The sequence below is a fragment of the Vicugna pacos genome, chromosome 3 (genome assembly GCF_048564905.1).
Source record: "Vicugna pacos chromosome 3, VicPac4, whole genome shotgun sequence".
NCBI lineage: Eukaryota > Metazoa > Chordata > Mammalia > Artiodactyla > Camelidae > Vicugna > Vicugna pacos.
The window spans coordinates 2,415,668-2,437,379 of record NC_132989.1 but is presented as its reverse complement, the minus strand read 5'-3'; the positions used below and the strand labels follow the sequence as shown (position 1 = coordinate 2,437,379).

The 21,712-nt window shown below is 42.9% G+C and overlaps 1 protein-coding gene across 1 annotated transcript in view; it reads right to left on the bottom strand.

Moving 5' to 3' along the window:
- Positions 1-21,712, bottom strand: part of OBSCN (obscurin, cytoskeletal calmodulin and titin-interacting RhoGEF) — a 161,854-nt gene that overhangs the window by 115,292 nt on the left and 24,850 nt on the right. Inside the window, exons 9-14 of the mRNA XM_072952458.1 lie at positions 19,195-19,470; positions 15,295-15,570; positions 12,650-12,925; positions 8,969-9,244; positions 5,288-5,563; positions 1,464-1,739 (exon numbers count right to left, since the gene is read on the bottom strand). Of these exons, the coding sequence (XP_072808559.1) occupies positions 1,464-1,739; positions 5,288-5,563; positions 8,969-9,244; positions 12,650-12,925; positions 15,295-15,570; positions 19,195-19,470 (1,656 nt within the window). The remainder of the gene's footprint in view (positions 1-1,463; positions 1,740-5,287; positions 5,564-8,968; positions 9,245-12,649; positions 12,926-15,294; positions 15,571-19,194; positions 19,471-21,712) is intronic.

The window sequence follows — 21,712 nt, the reverse complement described above, 5'->3', positions numbered from 1 at the left end:
GGAATGATATGTTATCTACAGAAAATGAATTAGTGTATCTCACTTCTCAATACTACAGAAGAATCTATATCAACATGGAATAATTTCTTTATAGAATTCTCAGTACAATTTAAGAGTAGAGCCATTGGACTTAGATATTATTCTGCAACAAGACTATTTATTATAGTTCCATTTATTCAAAAGGTTATGGACTGTACAACTTCTCTATTTTTCTTGTGTGAGTTGATACAGATTTTTGGAATTGATCAATTTGTAATCCTTTACTCTTTGAGAATTTGGTACACACATGTGTGTGCAGAGAGCTTCCATATCCATGTGAAAATAGGTGTCCCAGAGAACTATTACTTTGACGACCCAAAGTTCAGTCTTGAAATAATTCCAAGTATTATGTGTAGCCAAAATTTCCCCTTATCCTGGTTCAATGAATTCAAATATCTCTTGTTTGCAGGAACTCCCCAGTGTGCCAGATAAATACGGACATGATCTGTCAAAACAACCCAAGGAGAGAGACATCTGGTCTACCTCAGCCCTCTGCATCACATAGAGCCACACTCCTAAAACAAAGCAACACCAATGGAGTCTGAACATGTGCTGGAAAAATGTGACTAAGCATTATGACATGGAAAACAATGCATGGTATAAAAGAACGGCCCCCTCCTTCCACGTTCACCACTTGTCCATTCTTTCTTGATGAAACATTGGCTGTGTAAATGGAAGGTTGGAAGACAAGAGATTTCAAGAAATTAATACACATAAAAGGAGCAACAGGGATGGGCAACAAGGCTGTCCCATTTTTACTACCATATAATGCCAACTGGAATCCCTGACAACCGATGAAAAGTACATACACGGAAGGAGACTTTCTGCTCCTGGGATTAGCAGATACACTCACTCATGTTTACCTTGCCACCCTGCTGCACAAACAGCCACAGTCCAAGAGCCATAACTCCACAAACACGTTCAAGCTCGAGCACAGTTTCCTTCCATCCTTCTCCACCTATTCAGTCTTGATATAAGCTATTCCTCCCGTTTGAAAATAAAACTCGAGTCCATCAAAAGAAATGAACATTCCTGTGTACCAGCTGCCCCTTAAGAAATCCCACTGGGAACTATGATAACACATACAAGTTCACAGGGTGAAAAAACACAGCAAAGTCACAAAAACAAAATCAGGAAAAGCACTGAATGGTGAGAAAGGGACTGAAAACTTCTCCAGGCTCTAAATCAGCAGTAAAATATATACTCCTTTCCAGGCAGGGGCTGCTGTTATGTTAATTCCCCATTAGCAAAGCATGCTGATGTGGCAGAAATGACTTTTTCCTTTCATTCCTACTTTATACAACAAACATGAAGAGACGTGATGAGAGGACGTCTAATGGCAGGTGCACGAAAGTCTGTTGAGGCTGTAAGCCAGTCCTGTCAACCCGTACACACAGGTGGACTTAGTATCCTCAAGAACTGACCTGTGATGTCCAGGTGGAAGGAGACCTTCTGGCCCCCGGCCTCGCAGCTGTACTCCCCGGCGTCCGCCTTGCCCGCCTGCTGCACCACCAGCCTCCGGGTGCGGCCCGTGGCCTCGACATGCACTTTGGAGCTGGAGCTCAGCTTCTTGCCATCCTTGTACCACGTCACCTCCGTCTGGGCCTGGGCCACCTCGCAGCTCAGCGTGGCACTGGCCCCCGCCACGGCCTGCACTTCACTGCGTGCCAGCTGTTCCTTGGCAAACACCGCCGAGGGCTCTGGGGACAGGAAGGGAGGGATTCATAGGGTCAAAGATAGAATCTAAGTGAAGACGCAGCACCGGGGAAAGAACCACTCAACAGGGAGGCAGGAAGACAGGAAACTTCCCCAGGCTGCGCACCAGCTGTGCGGCCTAGAGAAGCTCTCCTGCCTTCTCAACAACGAGGGACACAATTTATGTCCACACTCTGCCCCTGAGCTGTGCGTGCTGTTCCATACAGATGTTGGGAACGGCTTCTGCCATGTCCACCTCCTCTGGGACCGGAGCAGTGGAGTCATAGAGTCATACAGTCCTCACCCTTCCTAGATGAGGCCAGACCCTTTCCCTCACCTTGGTGCGGACCATGATCTCACCTGCAGTGAAGGACGCTTCCTGAGGATCCGCCCCCTTGCCCATCTCAGGGTTGTCAACTCTCAGAAACCTAGTGGCAGTGAGGCTACACCCCCTGTGCTGTCTCTTGCATGGTCCTGGTGACTCACAAGGTGAGTAATCTTTGTGATCATTTTGGTCCTTCTGTGGTTTGCTCTTCTGTGGGTCACTGTTCAAGTTTTGCCTAATTTCCATAGCACTGCCCTTCTTTTTTATATTCGTTTCGGAGCTTTTATATAATTAAATACCAGAATGTTGATGGTTACGTGTGTATATATCCTCCCCATTTTTCTGCCCTATTTTTTTGCTCCTTTGTAATGTTTCTGGTGAAATTAAGTTATCAGTTTTAGGCATACTGTAGGCAAATATGTCAAGTTGTCCTTTGTGGTTTCTGCATTTATCTTCTGTTTTAAAATCTTTCATTATCCTGATGGTATTAAATAATCTATATTATCTGATTACACAAACTTGTTTTACCATCCGCATGGAGGTCTCTAAACTTCCTAGGGTTGAAACTTCATGTGATATGAGGTAGATTTCCATTCTATTTTTCTATATAGTTAATGCTCTTAAGACCAATTAGGAAAAGCCCCTCCTTTCTCTACAGCACAATCTGAGCTCCATATTCCATTTCTTTAGGTTGTTTGCCTATTGCTGCATTGAGAGCCACTTGTCTAAATTGCTGCAGCATATTGATTAAAAACATGAAGTCCTGACATAGGTTAGAGTAAATGTCCCCACTCTGTTCTTCAAGACTGGCTTGATCTCCTTGGCCTTTGCACTCAACTTGTCAATATTCTCACACCCATAAGAACTATGATTTGGGTTTTGCCAGGGGTTGAATACCTCTGTGTCTTCCACAGATTTTTATCCATTCATTTTTATCTTTTTCTCTGCCTCTCAACAATATTTAACAATTTTGCCTACAAAGAGGCTCAAGACCCTGTCTTAGACTTGGAATTAATGACAGGGTATGTCTAATGTTATTGTAACTCTTTCCAAATTTCATTTTGTAGTTTCTTGTTTCTTATATATAGGTACAGAATTGTTTCTGTATATTAATATTTCTCTGCAGTGATCTTTCCCTATTCTTTCATTAGTGTAGTAATTCATATTCCTAGATTTTCTAAACTGATAATCATATCATCTGTGACTGCCATGTTTTATTTTCCCAAGTGTTAATCTTTTGTTTTATTTCCCCCTTAAATGGGCTGTAAATGTAGCATTAAAGTGGTGCCGGTTGGCTTCCCTATCTTGCTCCCTACTTCATACACAGTGCTCTCAAGCTTTCACTTTATGTGTGACGCTAGTTAGTTTATTTTCTACTACCAATAATTAAATGAAGGAACAACCATTTATCTATACTTTGGTGAATTTTATGGCAAGAATTGATGTTAAATTTTATCAAGTACATCTCCTGGATTTATGGTGTTATATTTTATTGAGTAATTTTATTTTCCAATTAAATTGGGGAAATCATATCATTTTTCTCTATTATTTGGTTCAAGTCTAGCTTTCTATTCAGTTTCTAGTGTTTCTTGTGTTAAACCAACCTTGCACTCCTGGAATATTACTATTGTCAGAGTGGATAATCCTTTAGATAAATTGTTAAATTCAGCTTGCTACTATTTTGTAAAGATATTATTGTTGATGTCATCAAGAGATTAATCTGTTTTAATTCTTCCTATTTACCTTATCAGATTTTGGTAGGTATGACATGTTATCTACAAAAGATGAATTAATGTATCTCATTTTTCAATAATACAAAAGAATCTCTATGAACATGGAATAATTTTTTATAGAATACTCAGTACAATTTAAGAGTAGAGCCACTAGACTTATATATTATTGTGTGAGAAGATTATTTATTGGGGTTCCATTTATTCAAAAGGTTATGGACTGCACAACTTCTCTATTTTTCCTGTGTGAGTTGATATAGATTTTTGGAACAGATCAATTTGTAATCTTCTACTCTTTGTGAATTTGGTACATCATGTGTGTGCAGAAAGCTTCCATATCCACATGAAAATAGGTGTCCCAGACAATTATTACTTTGACAACCCAAAGTGCAGTCTTGAAATAATTGAAGTATTATGTGTAGCCCAAATTTCCCCTTATCCTGAGTCAATAAATTCACATATCTTGCTCACACGAACTCTCCAGTGTGCCAAGTAACTATGAATATGATCTGCCAAAAAAAAAAACAAAAAAAACCCCAGGAGAGAGACATCTGGTCTACCTTAGCCCTCTGCATCAGATAGAGGCAGACTCTTAGAAACCAAGAAACACCAATGGAGTCTGAACACGTGCTGGGAAAATGTGACTAAGCATTATGACATGGAAAATTATACAAGGTATAAAAGAACAGCCTTTCTCCTGGCACATCCACCACTTGCCCATGTTTTCTTGACTAAATATTGGCTGTGAAAATGGAGAGTGGAAGATAGGAGAGTTCAAAAAATTAATATACATAAAAAGAGCAACAGGGTCTGACTGTGCAACAAGGCTGTCCCATTCTCACTACCAAATAAGCCAATTGGTATCCCTGATAACTGATGAAAGATATATACATGGAATGAGACTTTCTGGTCCTGGGATTAGCAGATACACTCCCTCATATCTACCCTGACAGCCTGCTACACAAGCAGCCACAGGCCAAGAGTCATAACTCCACAAACAGGTTCAAGCTTGAACAGTTTCTTTCCATCACTCCCCACCTATTCAGTATTGATATAAGCTATCTCCCATTTCAGAACAAAACTAGAGTCCACCTAAATAATGAACCTTCCTGTGCGCCAGCTTCCTCTTAAGAAGTGCTACTAGAACTATGGTAATACATAGAAATACATGGTGTAAACAACACAACTAAGCTAGAAAAACAAAAGGAAAAGAAGAACTGAACGATGAGAAAGGGACTGGAAAATTCTCCAGGCTCTAAACCAGCAGTAAATATATATTCCCTACCAGCCAGGGGCTTCTGTTATGCTAATTCCCCATTACCAGTGCATATTGTTGTGGCAGAAGTGGCTTCTTTCATTCATTCCTACTTTAAAGACCTAATATGAAGAGACATGAAGAGAGGACATCTAATGGCAGGTGCACAAAAGTCTGCTGAGGCTGTAAGCCAGTCCTGTCATCCCGTACACACAGGTGGACTTAGTATCCTCAAGAACTGACCTGTGACGTCCAGGCGGAAGGAGACCCTCTGGCCCCCGGCCTCGCAGCTGTACTCCCCGGCGTCCGCCTTGCCCGCCTGCTGTACCACCAGCCTCCGGGTGCGGCCCGCGGCCTCCACACGCACTTTGGAGCTGGAGCTCAGCTTCTTGCCGTCCTTGTACCACGTCACCTCCGTCTGGGCCTGGGCCACCTCGCAGCTCAGCGTGGCACTGGCCCCCGCCACGGCCTGCACTTCACTGCGCGCCGGCTGCTCCTTGGCAAACACCGCCGAGGGCTCTGGGGACAGGCAGGGAGGGAAGGACACATGGAGTCAAAGATACCATCTAAGTGAAGATGCAGCACCAACGAAAGAGCCACTCAACAGGGAGGCAGGAAGACAGGAAACTTCTCCAGGCTGCGCACCAGCTGTGTGGCCTAGAGAAGCTCTCCCGCCTTCTCAACAATGAGGGACACAATTTATGTCTACACTCTGCCCCTGAGCTGTGCGTGCTGCTCCAGAAACATGTTGGGAACGGCATCTCGCATGTCCACCTCCTCTGGGACCGGAGCTATGGAGTCATGCAGTCCTCACCCTTCCTAGATGAGGTCAGACCCTTTCCCTCACCTTGGTGCAGGCCACGATCTCACCTGCAGTGAAGGACGCTTCCTGAGGATCCACCCCCTTGCCCATCTCACGGTTGCCAACTCTTGGAAACCTAGTGGCAGTGAGGTACACCCCCTGTGCTGTCTCTTGTATGGTCCTGGTGACTCACGAGGTGAGGAATCTTTGTGATCATTTTGGTCATCCTGATATTTGCTTTTCTGTGTTGTCACTGTTCATGTTTTGCCTGATTTTCATAGCATTGCCTCTCTTTTTCATTTTCGTTTAGGAGCTTTTTATATAATTAAATGCCAGAATGTTGATGGCTACGTGTGTATATATCCTCCTCATTTTTGTGCCCTAACTTTTCACTCCTTTGTAATGTTTCTTGTGAAATTAAGTTACTGCTTTTTTACACACAAATATGTCAAGTTGTCTTTTGTGGTTTCTGCATTTCTATTTTGTTTTAAAAACTTTCATTATTCTGACGTCATAAATCCAGATTATCTGATAAAAGGCTTGTTTGAGCATTCTCTACCTGCATAGGGTTGATTGGGTGGTATGAGGCAAATTTCAATTGTCTTTTATTTTCCTATATGGTTAATGGTCTTAACACCACTTAGGTAAAAACCATCCCCTCTCTACACCTCAGTGTGAATTCCATTCCTTTGTGCTGTTCTCTGCATTGACGTCCACTTGTCCAAATTGCTGTACCTTTTTAAAAAGTCTTGATATAAGTTACAGCAAATGTCCCCACTTTGTTCTTCAAGACTGGCTTGACTCTCCTCCTTTTTGCAATCAACCTTGAAATTGAACACCTCTGGGTCTTCCACAGAATTTACATATTTATTTATATCTTTTTCACTGCCTCTAACAATGTTTAAGAATTTTGCCCACAAGTAGTCACAAGATCTTTATTAGACTTAAAATTGGTAAGATGATCCATCTAATGTTATTGCAATTTTTCTAAAACTTCATTTTCCAGTTTCTTGTTTCTGACATATACATACAGAATTGTGTTCTGTATATTAGAACTCATATACAGTAATCTTTCCCAATTGTCTCCTTAAGTGTAGTAATTCATGTTCCTAGAGTTTCTACACTGATAATCATATCATCTGCAACTCTCATGTTTTATTTTTCCAAGTTTTAATCTTTCATTTTATTTCCCACTTAAGTGTGCTGTAAATACAGCATTAAAGTGGTGACTGTTGGGTTCTTTGTCTTGTTCCTTACTTCATATGCAGTGCTTTCAACTTCTCCATTCCTGTCTGAAGTTAGCCAGTTCTTTTTTCCCACTACCAGTTATTAATTATTAATGAAGAACCCTTTCATTTATCCTTTGGTAAGAATTTTATGGCAGGAATTGATGTTAAACTTTATCAAGTACTTCTCCGGGATTTATGATGTTATTTTTTATTGAATACTTTTATTCTACATTTAAATTGGGGAAATTGTATCATTTTTCTCTTTTATTTGGTTGAAGTCTAGCTTTCTATTGAGTTTCTAGTATTTCTTGTGTTAAACCAACCTTGCACTCCTGGAGTATGACTGTTGTCATAGTGGATAATCCTCTTCATAAATGCAAAATTCAGCTTGCTACTACTTTTTAAACACATTATTCTTGACATCATCAAGAGATTTACCTGTGTTAATTCTTCCTATTTACCTTTTCAGATTCTGGTATGATGGAATGACATGTCATCTACCAAAAAGAATGAATTAATGTACTTCATTTTTCAATAATACAGAAGAATCTATATGAACATGGAATAAATTGTTTGCAGAATATGCAGTAAAATTTAACTGTAGAGTTTATGGACTTAGATACTATACTGTGAGATTATTTACTATGGTTCCATTTATTCAAAGGTTTACTGACTGTACAATTTGTCTATTTTTCTTGTGTCAGTTGGTAAAGATTTTTGGAATTGATCAATTTGCAATCCTCTACTCTTTGTGAATATGGTACACACATCTATGTGCAGAGAGCTTTGACAGCCCAAAGTGCAACCTTGAAATATTTCCAAGTATTATGTGTAGACAAAATTTCCCCTTAACCTGGTATGGTTCAATGAATTCAAATATCTCTTGTTTGCAGGAACTCTCCAGTGTGCCAGGTAAGTGTCTACATGATCTGCCAGAACAATCCCAGGAGAGAGACATCTGGTCTACCTCAGCAGTATGCATCAGACAGAGCCAGACTCCTAAAACCAAAGAACATCAATGCAGTCTGAACATGTGCTGGAAAAATGTGACTAAGCATTATGACATGGAAAACAATGCATGGTATAAAAGAACGGCCCCTCTCCACATCCACCACTAGTCCATGCTTTCTTAACCAAACATTGGCCATGAAAATGGAAGGTTGAAAGATAGGAGATTTAAGATATTAATACACATAAAAAGAGCAGCAGGGTCTTACCGGGCAACAAGGCTGTCCCATTCTCACTACCAAACTATGCCAAATGGTATCCCTGATAACCGATGAAAAATACATACATGAAGGAGACTTTCCTGTCCTGGGATTAGCAGATACACTCACTCATGTCTCACTTGCCAGCCTGTTGCGCAAACTGCCACAGCCCAAGAGACGTAACTCCACAAACACGCGTGTTCAAGCTCCAACACAGTTTCTTTCCATCCTTCTCCCACCTATTCAGTCTTAATATAAGCTACCTCCCATTTCAGAATAAAACCGGAATCCACCTAAAAAACGAACCTCCTGTGTGAAAGCTTCCTCTTAAGAAATGCTACAGAGAACTATGGTAATACATACAAATGCTGGGGTAATAAACATAACTAAGTCAGAAAAACAAAATCAGGACAAGAAGCACTCAGTGGTTAGAAAGGGACTGGAAAATACTCCAGGCTCTAAACCAGCAGTAAAATATACACTCCCTACTAGACAGGGGCTGCTGTTATGTTAATTCCCCATTAGCAAAGCATACTGATGTGGCAGAGTGACTTTTTCCTTTCATTCTTACTTTATAGATCCAACATGAAGAGACGTGATCAGAATGTCTAATGTCTGTTGAGGCTGTAAGCCAGTCCTATCATCCCAGTACACACAGGTGGACTTAGTATTGTGAAGAACTGACCTGTGACGTCCAGGTGGAAGGAGACCCTCTGGCCCCCGGCCTCGCAGCTGTACTCCCCGGCATCCGCCTTGCCCGCCTGCTGCACCACCAGCCTCCGGGTGCGGCCCGCGGCCTCCACACGCACTTTGGAGCTGGAGCTCAGCTTCTTGCCGTCCTTGTACCACGTCACCTCCGTCTGGGCCTGGGCCACCTCGCAGCTCAGCGTGGCACTGGCCCCCGCCACGGCCTGCACTTCACTGCGCGCTGGCTGCTCCTTGGCAAACACCACCGAGGGCTCTGGGGACAGGCAGGGAGGAACACACAGGGTCAAAGACACCATCTAAGTAAAGATGCAGCACTGGGGAAAGAACCACTCAACAGGGAGGCAGGAAGACAGGAAACTTCTCCAGGCTGCGCACCAGCTGTGTGGCCTATTAATTATTAACGCCTTCTCAACAACGAGGGACATAATTTATGTCCACACTCTGCCCCTGAGCTGTGCGTGCTGTTCCAGAAAGACGCTGGGAACGGCTTCTCCCATGTCCACCTCCTCTGGAACCAGAGCAGTGGAGTCATGCAGTCCTCACCCTTCCTAGATGAGGCCAGACCCTTTCCCTCACCTTGGTGCAGGCCACGATCTCACCTGCAGTGAAGGACGCTTCCTGAGGATCCACCGCCTTGCCCATCTCAGGGTTGTCAACTCTTGGAAACCTAGTGGCAGTGAGGCAACGCCCCCTGTGCTGTCTCTTGCATGGTCCTGGTGACTCACGAGGTGAGGAATCTTTGTGATCATTTTGGTCCTTCTGTGGTTTGCCCTTCAGTGGTGTCACTGTTCAAGTTTTGCCCCAGTTTCAATAACATTGCCCGTCTTTTCCATATTCATTTAGGAGATTTTTATATAATTAAATGCAAAGGTGTTGATGGTTATGTGTGTATATATATCCTCCCCAGTTCTGTGCCCTACTTTTTGCTCCTTTGTAATATTTCTGGTGAAATTAAGTTATTGTTTGCTGGCATACGGTAGGCAAATATGTCAAGTTGTCCTCTGTGGTTTCTCCGTTTATCATGTGTTTTCAAATCTTTCATTTCCTGAAGTCATTAAACAATGTATATTATCTGATTTTAAAAACTTGTTTTACCATTCCCATTGAGGTCTCTAACCTTCCTTGGGTTGAATTCTTTGTGTGGTATGAAGCAGATTTCAATTTTATTTTTATACAGTAAATGATCTTAAGACCACTTATGAAAAGATCTCCTTTTTCCACAACTCAAAATTTAAAATTTCACTTTCTAGTTTCTTGTTTCTTGTATACAGATATAGAATTGTTTCTGTATATTAATATTTATATAGTCATCTTTCCCAAATCTCATATTAAGTGTAGTAATTAATGTTGCTAGATTTTCTAAATTGATAATCATACCATCTGAGACTTCCACGTTTTACTTCCCCAAGTTTTCATCTTTTATTTTATGTCCCCCAAGTGTGCTGTAAGTGTAGCATTAAAGTGGTGACAGTTGGCTTCCTTGTCTTGTTCCCTACTTCATATGCAATACTTTCAAGGCTTCATTTTATGTATGATTCTAGCTAGTTTATTTTCCACTACCAGTTATTACATGAAGGAAGGGGGAGTGGGTGGGAAGGGACACACTGGGAGTTCGAAATTTGTAGATACTGACAGGCATATGTAGAATAGATAAACAAGATTATACCGTATAGCACAGGGAAATATATACAAGATCTTGTGGTAGCTCACAGAGAAAACAACTGGGACAATAAATATATGTATGTTCATGTATAACTAAAAAACTGTGCTCTGCACTGGAAATTGACACGACATTGTAAAATGACTTTAACTAAATAAAAAAAAGTCTAGAAAAAAAGGAACAACCATTCATTTATACGTTGGTGAAATTTTTATGGCAGGAATTGATGTTAAATTTTATCAAATACATCTGCTGGATTTATGGTGTGATATTTTCTTGAGTATTTTTATTTTCCTTTAAATTGAGGAAATCTTATCTTTTTCTCTTTTATTTTGTTAATTTCAAGCTTTCTATTGAGTTTTAATGTTTCTTGTGTTAAACCAACCTTGCACTCCTTGTGTATGACCGTTTTCATAGTGGATTATCCTTTTGATAAATTGCTAAATTCAGTGTGCTAATATTTTTTAAAGATATTATCCTTGACATCATCAAGAGATTAACCTGTGTTAAATTCTCCTATATACTTTATCAGATTTTGGTAGGAATGATATGTCATCTACAAAAAATGACTTAGACTGTATCTAATTTTTCAATACAATGGAAGAATCTATATGAACATGGAATAATTTTTTATAGAATACTCAGTACAATTTAAGAGTAGAGCCACTAGACTTATATATTATTGTGTGAGAAGATTATTTATTGGGGTTCCATTTATTCAAAAGGTTATGGACTACACAACTTCTCTATTTTTCCTGTGTGAGTTGATATAGATTTTTAGAACTGATCAATTTGTAATCTTCTACTCTTTGAGAATTTGGTACACACATGTGTGTGCAGAGAGCTTCCATATCCATGTGAAAATAGGTGTCCTAGACAATTAATACTTTGAAAACCCAAAGTGCAGCCTTGAAACATTTCCAAGTATTATGTGTAGACAAAATTTCCCCTTATCCTTATCCAATGAATTCAAACACCTCTTGTTACAGGAACTGTCCAGTGTGCCAAGTAATTATCTACATGATCTGCCAGAACAATCCCAGGAGAGAGACATCTGGTCTACCTCAGCCCTCTGCATCAGACAGAGCAAGACTTCTAAAATGAAGGAACACCAATGGAGTCTGAACATGTACTGGAAAAATGTGACTAAGCATTATGACATGGAAAATAATACTTGGTATAAAAGAACAGCCACTTTCCCTCCACATCCACCACTCATCCATGCTTTCTTGACCAAACATTGGCCATGAAAATGGAAGATTGGAAGATATGAGATTTAAGATATTAACACACAGAAAAAGAGCAGCAGGGTCTGACTGTGCAACAAGGCTATTCCATTCTCACTACCAAATAATGCCAATTTGGTATCTTCAATAACTGATGAAAAATACATAGATGAAAGGAGACTTCCTGGTCCTGGAATTAGCAGATACACTTCCTAGTTTTTATCTTGCCAGCCTGCTTCACAAGCAGCCACAGCCCAAGAGTGATACTCCACAAACACGTTCAAGCTCCAACAGAATTTCTTTCCATCCTTCTCCCACCTGTTCAGTCTTGATATAAGCAACCTGCCGTTTCAGAATAAAACTCGAGTCCACCTGAAAAATGAACCTTCCTGTGTGCCAGCTTGCTCTTAAGAAACACCACTGAAAACTACGATAACACATAAAAGTACACGGGGTGAAAAAACACAGCAAAGTCAGAAAAACAAATCAGGACAAGAAGCACTGAATGGTGAGAAAGGGACTGAAAAAACCTCCAGGCTCTAAACCAGCAGTAAAATATACACTCCCTACTAGACAGGGGCTGTTGTTATATTAATTTCCCATTACCAAAACATACTGATGTGGCAGAGTGACTTTTTCCTTTCTATCCTAATTTATACACCTAACATGAAGAGAGGATGCCTAATGGCAGGTGCACAAAAGTCTGTTGAGGCTGTAAGCCAGTCCTGTCATCCCGTACACACAGGTGGACTTAGTGTCCTCAAGAACTGACCTGTGACGTCCAGGCGGAAGGAGACCCTCTGGCCCCCGGCCTCACAGCTGTACTCCCCGGCGTCCGCCTTGCCCGCCTGCTGCACCACCAGCCTCCGGGTGCGGCCCGCGGCCTCCACACGCACTTTGGAGCTGGAGCTCAGCTTCTTGCCGTCCTTGTACCACGTCACCTCCGTCTGGGCCTGGGCCACCTCGCAGCTCAGCGTGGCACTGGCCCCCGCCACGGCCTGCACTTCACTGCGTGCCGGCTGCTCCTTGGCAAACACCACTGAGGGCTCTGCGGACAGGAGGGAGGGACACACGGGGTCACAGGCACAGTCTCAGTCAGGAAGGCAGCACTGTGGAAAGAAGACCTGGTTGGGGATAGTGGGGGTCTGGAGATTCTCCAGGCTCTGCACCAGCTCTGTGTCCAGGCAAGTCTCTATCATTCTTTGGAGTCTGCCCATTGTCTTTTAATCACACCAACTGTGCTCCCGCCCAGTTTTTAAATCAGATTTTGATGGTTATGAACAGCTTTGATTTTTCCACAAATTTCTATCCACCCACTTCAACCTCTCCACTGTCTCATCAATAGTTTAACAGTGTCCCCCATACAGCCTCTTAGCAACTTTCATCAGACTTCAGATCAGAAATCTATTTTTCATGCAATAGTAACTCTTTTAATTTTCATTTTCCAAGTGTTTCTTGCTAGTATATACAAATGGAAATGTTTTCTGCATAAAGTTTTTTTTTTACATGGTAACTTATCTCAAAAATCTTAGTCTAATTTATCTTTTGGGTTCTGTGAGTTGACAATCAAATCACCCATAAGTCCCACCTTTACTTTCCCCAAATGGTTTGCCTTTGAGTTTATTTTCCTCCTTCCTCTGCTCACTGCTTATTGTCCCTAATATGAAAGCTTTCAAGGTAAACTTTAAAGTGATGTGCTATCTTTCCACAGCCCCATTTATTACAGAGGAACACTTTTTTATGGTTTGTTAAGAATTCTACAGCATGAATTGATGCCAAATCTCGTCAAACTTTCTTCTCGATGGAGGATGCTAAATTGTAATCAAGCATTTGATTCTGTTCCCATTGACATAATCACAACTCTTTGCCTTCAGTCTCTTCACGTCAATCTGTATATTGATCAACGTTGCCAAAGTTAGACCATACTCCGGTGACTGGACTACGACCTCCATCACTGTGTTTTATCCTCCTGAGATACTGCTGAGTTCATCTTGCTCACTGTTTCTTTATGATTTTCACCTTGGGGACCACCACTGATTGGTCTGTAACTTCATTCTTCCTGCCTTTCTTGTCAGATTTTGGTATCGATGTTATGCTCCGGAAATAAAGCCACCTGTGGGGTGTATCTCCTTTTTCTACTTCTAGGATCACCTCCACAAGTGTGGAATGACAGCTGCTTTCCAGGATATTTGCTACAGGTCACCAAACAACTACTGGGCTTAGAAGGTTTTACATGGTCAGTTCCACTGATTTCAAAGGCATGGATTCACAATTTCTCATTTTCTGTATCTTACAATACTTTTCAATATCCTCCTAAGACCACATTAAACAGGCACATAGCAGGATCTGGGGTATCTCTAAGCCCTCACAAGTGATCTACACGGACAGAACCCCAGACTAGTATGTGTTGGTACCCCGGAGTCAAGGTGGGAGGGCGGTGCCCCCTTGTTCGGCATTAAGACTCTCATACCGGGAGGAAAACCGCCTTCATCTCTTACGTGTCAATAGGTACCAGCCACAAAGCAAAGGCACTCATGAGCCATGAGGAAAATACAATGAAGTGAACACTCTTTGGTCAGTCCGAAGCGGTTACTACAGCAAATCTCCGTACTTGGCAAAGGGTACTGAGGTGGAGGAGCAACTTCTTCCTTCCCATCCTGAATTTATAAATCTAACTCCAAGGGGAATTCTGACATTGCACATCCAAACTGAAGACAAAGGCAAAATGCTATTCGTTTGAAATCAATCACCCTAAATATCACAGGTGAGTGTTCCCAATCCTCCCTTCTTTCTTCCCTCTGCAAGGACATCACAACAAAACTTGGGCCTATAGTTTGCCACGTACAAAAGAGAAAGAGCTTCTGCATCCATGGAAAGGAAGAAAGGATATCCCAGAAAATCAAATTGGTTCATCCAAACTTCACTCTTGACACAATTCCACGTCTGACTGTGCGGACAAACGTCCCCTTATCTGGGTTCAGTGAAACTGAAACAGCTCTTGCAGCCCGAGAACCACCAGGGGGTGCTGGCTGAGGGGGTGTGCTGGCTGTGAGGACACATGATGGGGGGAAGTCACACGCTGCCGGGTGACGGACACCCAGGCTACCTCAGACCCCAAGCATCACGTGGAGCCAGGGCCCTCGCACCAGGGGACGACAGAAAGTTCTGGCAGGTGCTCAGCATGTGTGCCTGAGCCTTACTGTGCAGGAACAAGTGGACAGACACGGCCTCCCTTCCTTCCATGCACACCCTCCCCATTCATCCTCCCTGGTTCCAAAATGGGTATAAAGCCAGACGGAAGATTAAGAGACATGATGAGAGGACATCTAAGGGCAGGTGCACAAGGGTCTGGTGGGGCTGTAAGCCAGCCCGACCCTGCCTTCCACACAGGGGGACTTAGTGTCATCAAGAACTGACCTGTGACGCCCAGGCGGAAGGAGACCCTCTGGCCCCCGGCCTCGCAGCTGTACTCCCCGGCGTCCGCCTTGCCCGCCTGCTGCACCACCAGCCTCCGGGTGCGGCCCACGGCCTCCACACGCACTTTGGAGCTGGAGCTCAGCTTCTTGCCGTCCTTGTACCACGTCACCTCCGTCTGGGCCTGGGCCACCTCGCAGCTCAGCGTGGCACTGGCCCCCGCCACGGCCTGCACTTCACTGCGCGCTGGCTGCTCCTTGGCAAACACCGCCGAGGGCTCTGGGGACAGGGAGGGAGGGAGGGACACATGGGGTCAAAGATACCATCTCAGCAGGTAGGCAACACTGGGGAAAGAAGACTGGGATGAGGATGCTGGGGGGCTGGAGATTCTCCAGGCTCTGAGCCAGTGATGTGGCCGGGACAAGTTCCCCTGCCCGTGTCACACACAAGGAACACGGTTTATACGTTCTCCCACTCATTCCTCTGAGCTGGTCCAGCTACGCTGTTGTGAAAGTCTTCTGTGCACAGAGGATACGGGGGGTCATGATGCAGGAAGGCCTCAACAGTGCTGGATGCATCCAGAGTTTCTGACCCACGTCACGAGAGTTCCGGAAGCTCCACTCTCTTCCCTGCTCTCAGTGTTGTCATCTGTCGTCCATCTGGTACAGTTGAAGTTCTACACCTTGTGGCTGTCTTTCCATTTTCCCAAAGACAGACAACATGAGTCACGTTTCTGAGTGTTTGGTGATGTCATTTTCACGTTCTGCCCCATTTTCAATAGCGTTGTCTGTCTTTTTCAGCCCTCTACTTACGGAAATGCTAAAGCACTGATAGTTGCATTTGTTGTGAAATTCTTCCCCATTCTTGCACCTTGCCTTTTCTGTTTCACCCTTTCACAGTGTCTCCTGATCCAGACAGTTCTTAACCTTAACGTGGAATGTAGATCAATTGGTCCTTCTGATTAGTGCATTTATATTCCTTTTCCAAAATATTTCATATACTGAGGGCATGAAATACTTTGCACTGCCTACTGACAGCGTATGTTATCTTTCACATTAAAGTCTGTAACTCACGTGTAATTGATCTTCGTGATTCGAGAGGATGGCTAATTTTATTTCATTTTGTTCCATATGGTCAGCGATCTTAGCACCTTGTGTGAAGAGTCCCTCCTGTCTCTGCACGTCACACTCGCAACCTCATAAAAAACAAAAGACGTGGGCTGCTGTTGCCCAGTGGTGCAGAGTTGTTTCTGAGGCAATAATCCATTCCTTTCATCTGTTTATCCATTTGTGCATTTAGCCCATGTTGTCTTTTTTCTTTTTTTTTTTTGAGTTATAGTCATTTTACAATGTCATGTCAATTTCCAGTGTAGAGCACGATGTTTCAGTCATACATGAACATACGTATATTCGTTGTCACATTCGTCTTCACCGTGAGCTACCACAAGATCTTGTATACATTTCCCTGTGCTGTACAGTATAATCTTGTTTATCTATTCTGTATATGCCTGTCAGTATCGACAAATTTAGCTCATGTTGTCTTCATTACTGTAGGTCCACACTAAATCTGGATATTGAGTATAGAAAACGCTCTCACTTTGTTCTTTTTCAGAGTCTTTGGCTTTTGTAACCAATTCGTCAATTTTCTTCCCATCCAAAAGGATATGTATTTGGACTTTGACTATGAGTGAACATCACTGACTCTCCATGGTTTCTATGTCTTTCATCTCTCAAAGTGGTTAATAGTTTAACCAACTTAGTATCATTAAACTTAAACATCAGTTATTACACTTGAATTAGAAAATGATGCTTTTGAAGCTATTGTAATTCTTTTAAATTTCACATTCAAGTGGTCTGTTGCTAAGTGCATATATGAAAGTGTTTTCTGTACATTGATCTTATGCAATAATCTTCTCCAAGTCTCTTACTAAATCTAATCATTAATATGTTGAACTTTCTGAATTGACGACAATATCCTCATTTAAAAAAAGTTTGGTGTTTTTCTGTCAACTTTATACCTTGATCTCACATTCCTGCTTACTATGCTTTCCAATGTTACAAGTGGTGGCAGAAACCTCCTTATCTTGTCTGATTTCCAAGCCAGGCTTTCTGTTTCAGTGTGCTGTCAGCTGGTGTCATCTGTGCTGCCATGTTTCAAAGTAAGGAAGAATCCCTGTATTTACAGCCTGTGATGAATTTTAGATTATGAGATGAAACCAAATTTTTTCAAATAATTTTTCAGGATATATGATGTTAAATTCTATCACACATTTTTATTCTGCATTTTTTGGGCATAATCAAAACATTTCTGTGTTTCATGCTGTTAAGATTACCCATTATTCTGATTTTCTAATGTTTCTGCGGTTCATCCAACCACACATTCTTGGACTATGACCTTCATCATCATGTATTGTCCTCTTCAGACATTGTACAGTTTGCAAATGTCTTAATTCAGCTTTGGCATTTATATGTGATTATCTATAATATTAATTCTGCAAGTTTCCCCGTAACATCTAAGTATCGATACTGTGCTATCTACAGAAAATGACTTGGACGGTGCATTTCCTTTTTCTATTCTGTTGAAGACTCTCCATGAACATGGAAATATTCAGTAAAATTGATCAATACAGCCATTAGGGTTAGGCCTTCCTCTATGAAAAGATTTCTGTTTAATTACTGGTCCCGTGTCTTTCAAACATTGGACTGAGTTTTCTATTTCATCTTGTGTCAGTTTTGATAGAGTTTTCCAGGAATTCGCCAAAATGTTACAACTTTCCAGTTTTTTTTCTCATAAAATGACTTGTCATCTTTCCCCCAAATAATGTTATACAAATAGATATAGCGGCCTTTTTGGATCTCTACACACCCAGACATCACTGAACACAGACACAACACCACACTGTTTTGTGGCAGCACCTAGGAGGCACATGTGGGACTGCAGCAGCCCAGCCCTAAGTCACAGTCACACTCTCTTAACAAAGAAAATACATTTATTTCTCATCCTCCTCTATGAGCCAGCTTGGGATGCACAGGCACACAATGACCATTAGGAAATGCCTGAAATAAACACTGCTTTACCAGTCAGACTGCTACTATGTTAAGGCCTCTTTAACAAAGCATGTTGGTAGAGCATAAGCTCCCAATGCCTCTCCATTTCTAAATTTATACATCAGCCTCCAGCGAAATTCTGACACAGGATGTTCTAACTGAAGACAAAAGGAAAACAAGGTTTGCTTTAAGGGAACATTCCAACCTCAGAGGTGCACCGACAGGCACATGTCTGCCCGTCCCTGCTCTCTGTGTACCTGGCACAGACAGAGCAACAGGGCCTGGATCTAGATGGTGCAGGCGCAGAGGACGCTTCTCCATCCTTGTGCAAGGAAGGAAGAGATTCACAGAACATCTAAAACTTTGATGATCCAAGGTTCAGTTTGAGATATTCACAAGTTGGCATGGGTAGCTGAAATTTCTCCTTATTGTTGGTCCCACTGGATCCAAATATATCACGACTGAGAGCCTACATATAGTTCTGGGTGAGCACATCTGGAAGCTGCCAGATCATCCAGTGGGAGGAAGTTTCCATATCTCCAGCTGAGAGTCCCCTGATCTACTTCGAACCCCAAAGCCAAGGAGACTCAGAGCCCCAGACAACGAAGAAAACCAGGCAGGCGCTGGGCATGTGCAACTAAGGACCAAGCATGGAAACGCCACTCAAGATGAACGAAGGCCCCTCTGCTTCCTACACACCCACCTAATCCAGCCACCCTGGGCTCAGCCATGGGAGGAGAAACAGCAAGATGGAAAGAAGGGGGATGCGTGTGATGAAGAGAACACCAGGGACAACATGGGCTCCGATCAGACCCATCGCCTCCAAACAAGGCTACTGCCCACTCCAGTAACTGACCTGTGACGTCCAGGCGGAAGGAGACCCTCTGGCCCCCGGCCTCGCAGCTGTACTCCCCGGCGTCCGCCTTGCCCGCCTGCTGCATCACCAGCCTCCGGGTGCGGCCCACAGCCTCCACACGCATTTTCGAGCTGGAGCTCAGCTTCTTGCCGTCCTTGTACCACGTCACCTCCGTCTGGGCCTGGGCCACCTCGCAGCTCAGCGTGGCACTGGCCCCCGCCACGGCCTGCACTTCACTGCGCGCCGGCTGCTCCTTGGCAAACACCGCCGAAGGCTCTGGGGACAGGGAGGGAGGGAGGGACACATGGGATCAAAGATACCATCTCAGTAGGTAGGAAACACTGGGGAAAGAAGACTGGGATGGGAATGCTGCGGGGCTGGAGATTCTCCAGGCTCTGCACCAGTGCTGTGGCCAGGACAAGCCCCTCTCCTGTGTCACCCACAGGTAACACCGTTTGACTATGTATTCTCCCCCTATCCCTCTGGGCTCTTCCTCGTTGGGACCCTGTAAAACCCTTCCCCTATGCACACAGGATCTGCAGGGTCTCGAGGCATGTGTTCTTCATCCTTCCTTGATGGCGCCCCAGTCTTTTCCATAGGGTTATTCAGGACATTTTTCACCTGCAAGTCACAAAAGTTGCTGCACCAGGAAACAATTGCATGGGCAGGAAAGTAGGGTGACAGGAAACTCCTCCAGGTCATGCGCTAGCCGTGTGGCCTGGAGAAGTGTCACTGCCTTGTCAGCAACACGTAAGACAATTTATCTACACATTCCACCAGGGCACCATGCAGTCTGTTTCAGGGGAGGACACTGTGAAAAACGTCCTGTCTGCACAAATCCTCTAGGAGAGAAAACTGGGGTCATGATGTGTGCAATCCCAGACAGGCCAAAGCCTTTCCGACAGGATGGTGTGGGACAAGTGCTCACTGGCAAGGCGGCCCCACGCTCTTATTCTCTGTCCCTGTGGGCCATCTGGTGGGAGTGAAGCTCTGCCTCCCGTGGCTCCCTTCTGCATTTTTCTGAGAACTCACAAAGTAAAGGACCCTTTCTGATGCTTTTGGTAATCAGTGTTCGCTCTTCTGTGATGTCATCGTTTGAGGCTTTTGCCCGAATTTCGTAGCATTTTCCACCATACGTTGATTTTTAGGAACTTTTTGTATATTTAACTGCTAGGGCCCTGACAGTTATGTGTGTTCTAAATACCTTCCACATCTGTGTGGTTTGCCTTCTCACTGACTTAGGCTGTCTTCTGATGAAGCGACACCTTTAGTTTTAGTGCAGTCCAATGTCACATTGTTTTCTGTTATGGTTGGCACACGCATACTCTAAGAAATCACTCTTTACCCTGAAGTAATTAAAACCATGTATATTATCATCTAAGCATTTTATGGTTCCCCCTTCTACTCTGCGTGCGGTCTCTAACCCTATGGAAGCTGACTGTGTATGTTCTAAGTTACTGGTCCAATCTTTCTTCTATCTGGTTAAATGGTCCAAGTACTATTTATTAAAACCACGTTGCCTCCACTGCTTGCATGATTCCACATTTTAAAAAAAGGCGGGGGTGAGAGGGACACGTGGTCATCTGTTACACACAGGGCTGTGTCTGCGACCACTACTCTGGTCCTTCGGGCCGTGTATCTATCGCTACATCGAGACTCGATCATCACTGTAGCTTTATAACAGTCTTGGTATCTGATGCAGCAAATAACGCACCTTTTGGTCTTCTTCAAGAGTGTGTTGACTGTACGTGGTCTTGACAGTTCGCTTGTCAATTTTCAAAACCTCCACCAAACAAATATTTGCTTGGATTTTAATTGGTATTGAGCATTTTTGATTCCTCCACGATTTCTACCCAACTATTTAGGCCTTCTTGCCTGTCTCTCAACATTTTTTTAATAATTTCCTCCCACAGAGCCTTTCAGCACCTTTTTATTAGGCTTGGAATTAGAAAATGATTTTTGGATGCTACTGAAACTCTTAAAATTTCATTTGCCAGATGTTTGTTGCTACTATGAGAACACGGAAGTGTTTTCTTCATACTGATTTTTTTTACCCAGTAATCTTTCTCAACTATCATATTAAGTCTCATAATTTATCTTTTTGGATAAACCATATATCATCTGCGAATTCCACTTTTGTGTTTTTCACACTTTGATATCTTTCATTTGATCTTCCTCTCAACCGTGCTGTACACTGTGGGAGAAAAGCAGTGACAGTTGGTTTGTCTGTTTCCCCGTCTCACAGGCAAAGCTTTCAAACTTTCGCTTTTTCGTGTGCGATTAGCTGGTTTGTCTGCGGCATCATTTATCAAATAAGAAAGAACGATTTTATCTATAATTCGTGAAGAATTTTATGTGGTTGATACTAACTTTATTAAACATTTCTTCTGTATTGAGACTGCTAAATTTTACCTACTACTTTACTCTGCGTTTGCTGAGGAAATCACTTTGTTTTTCCTTTCCACCTGCTCATGTCACTGCATCATACTGCTTTGCTGATGCTCCCAGTGTTTATGCA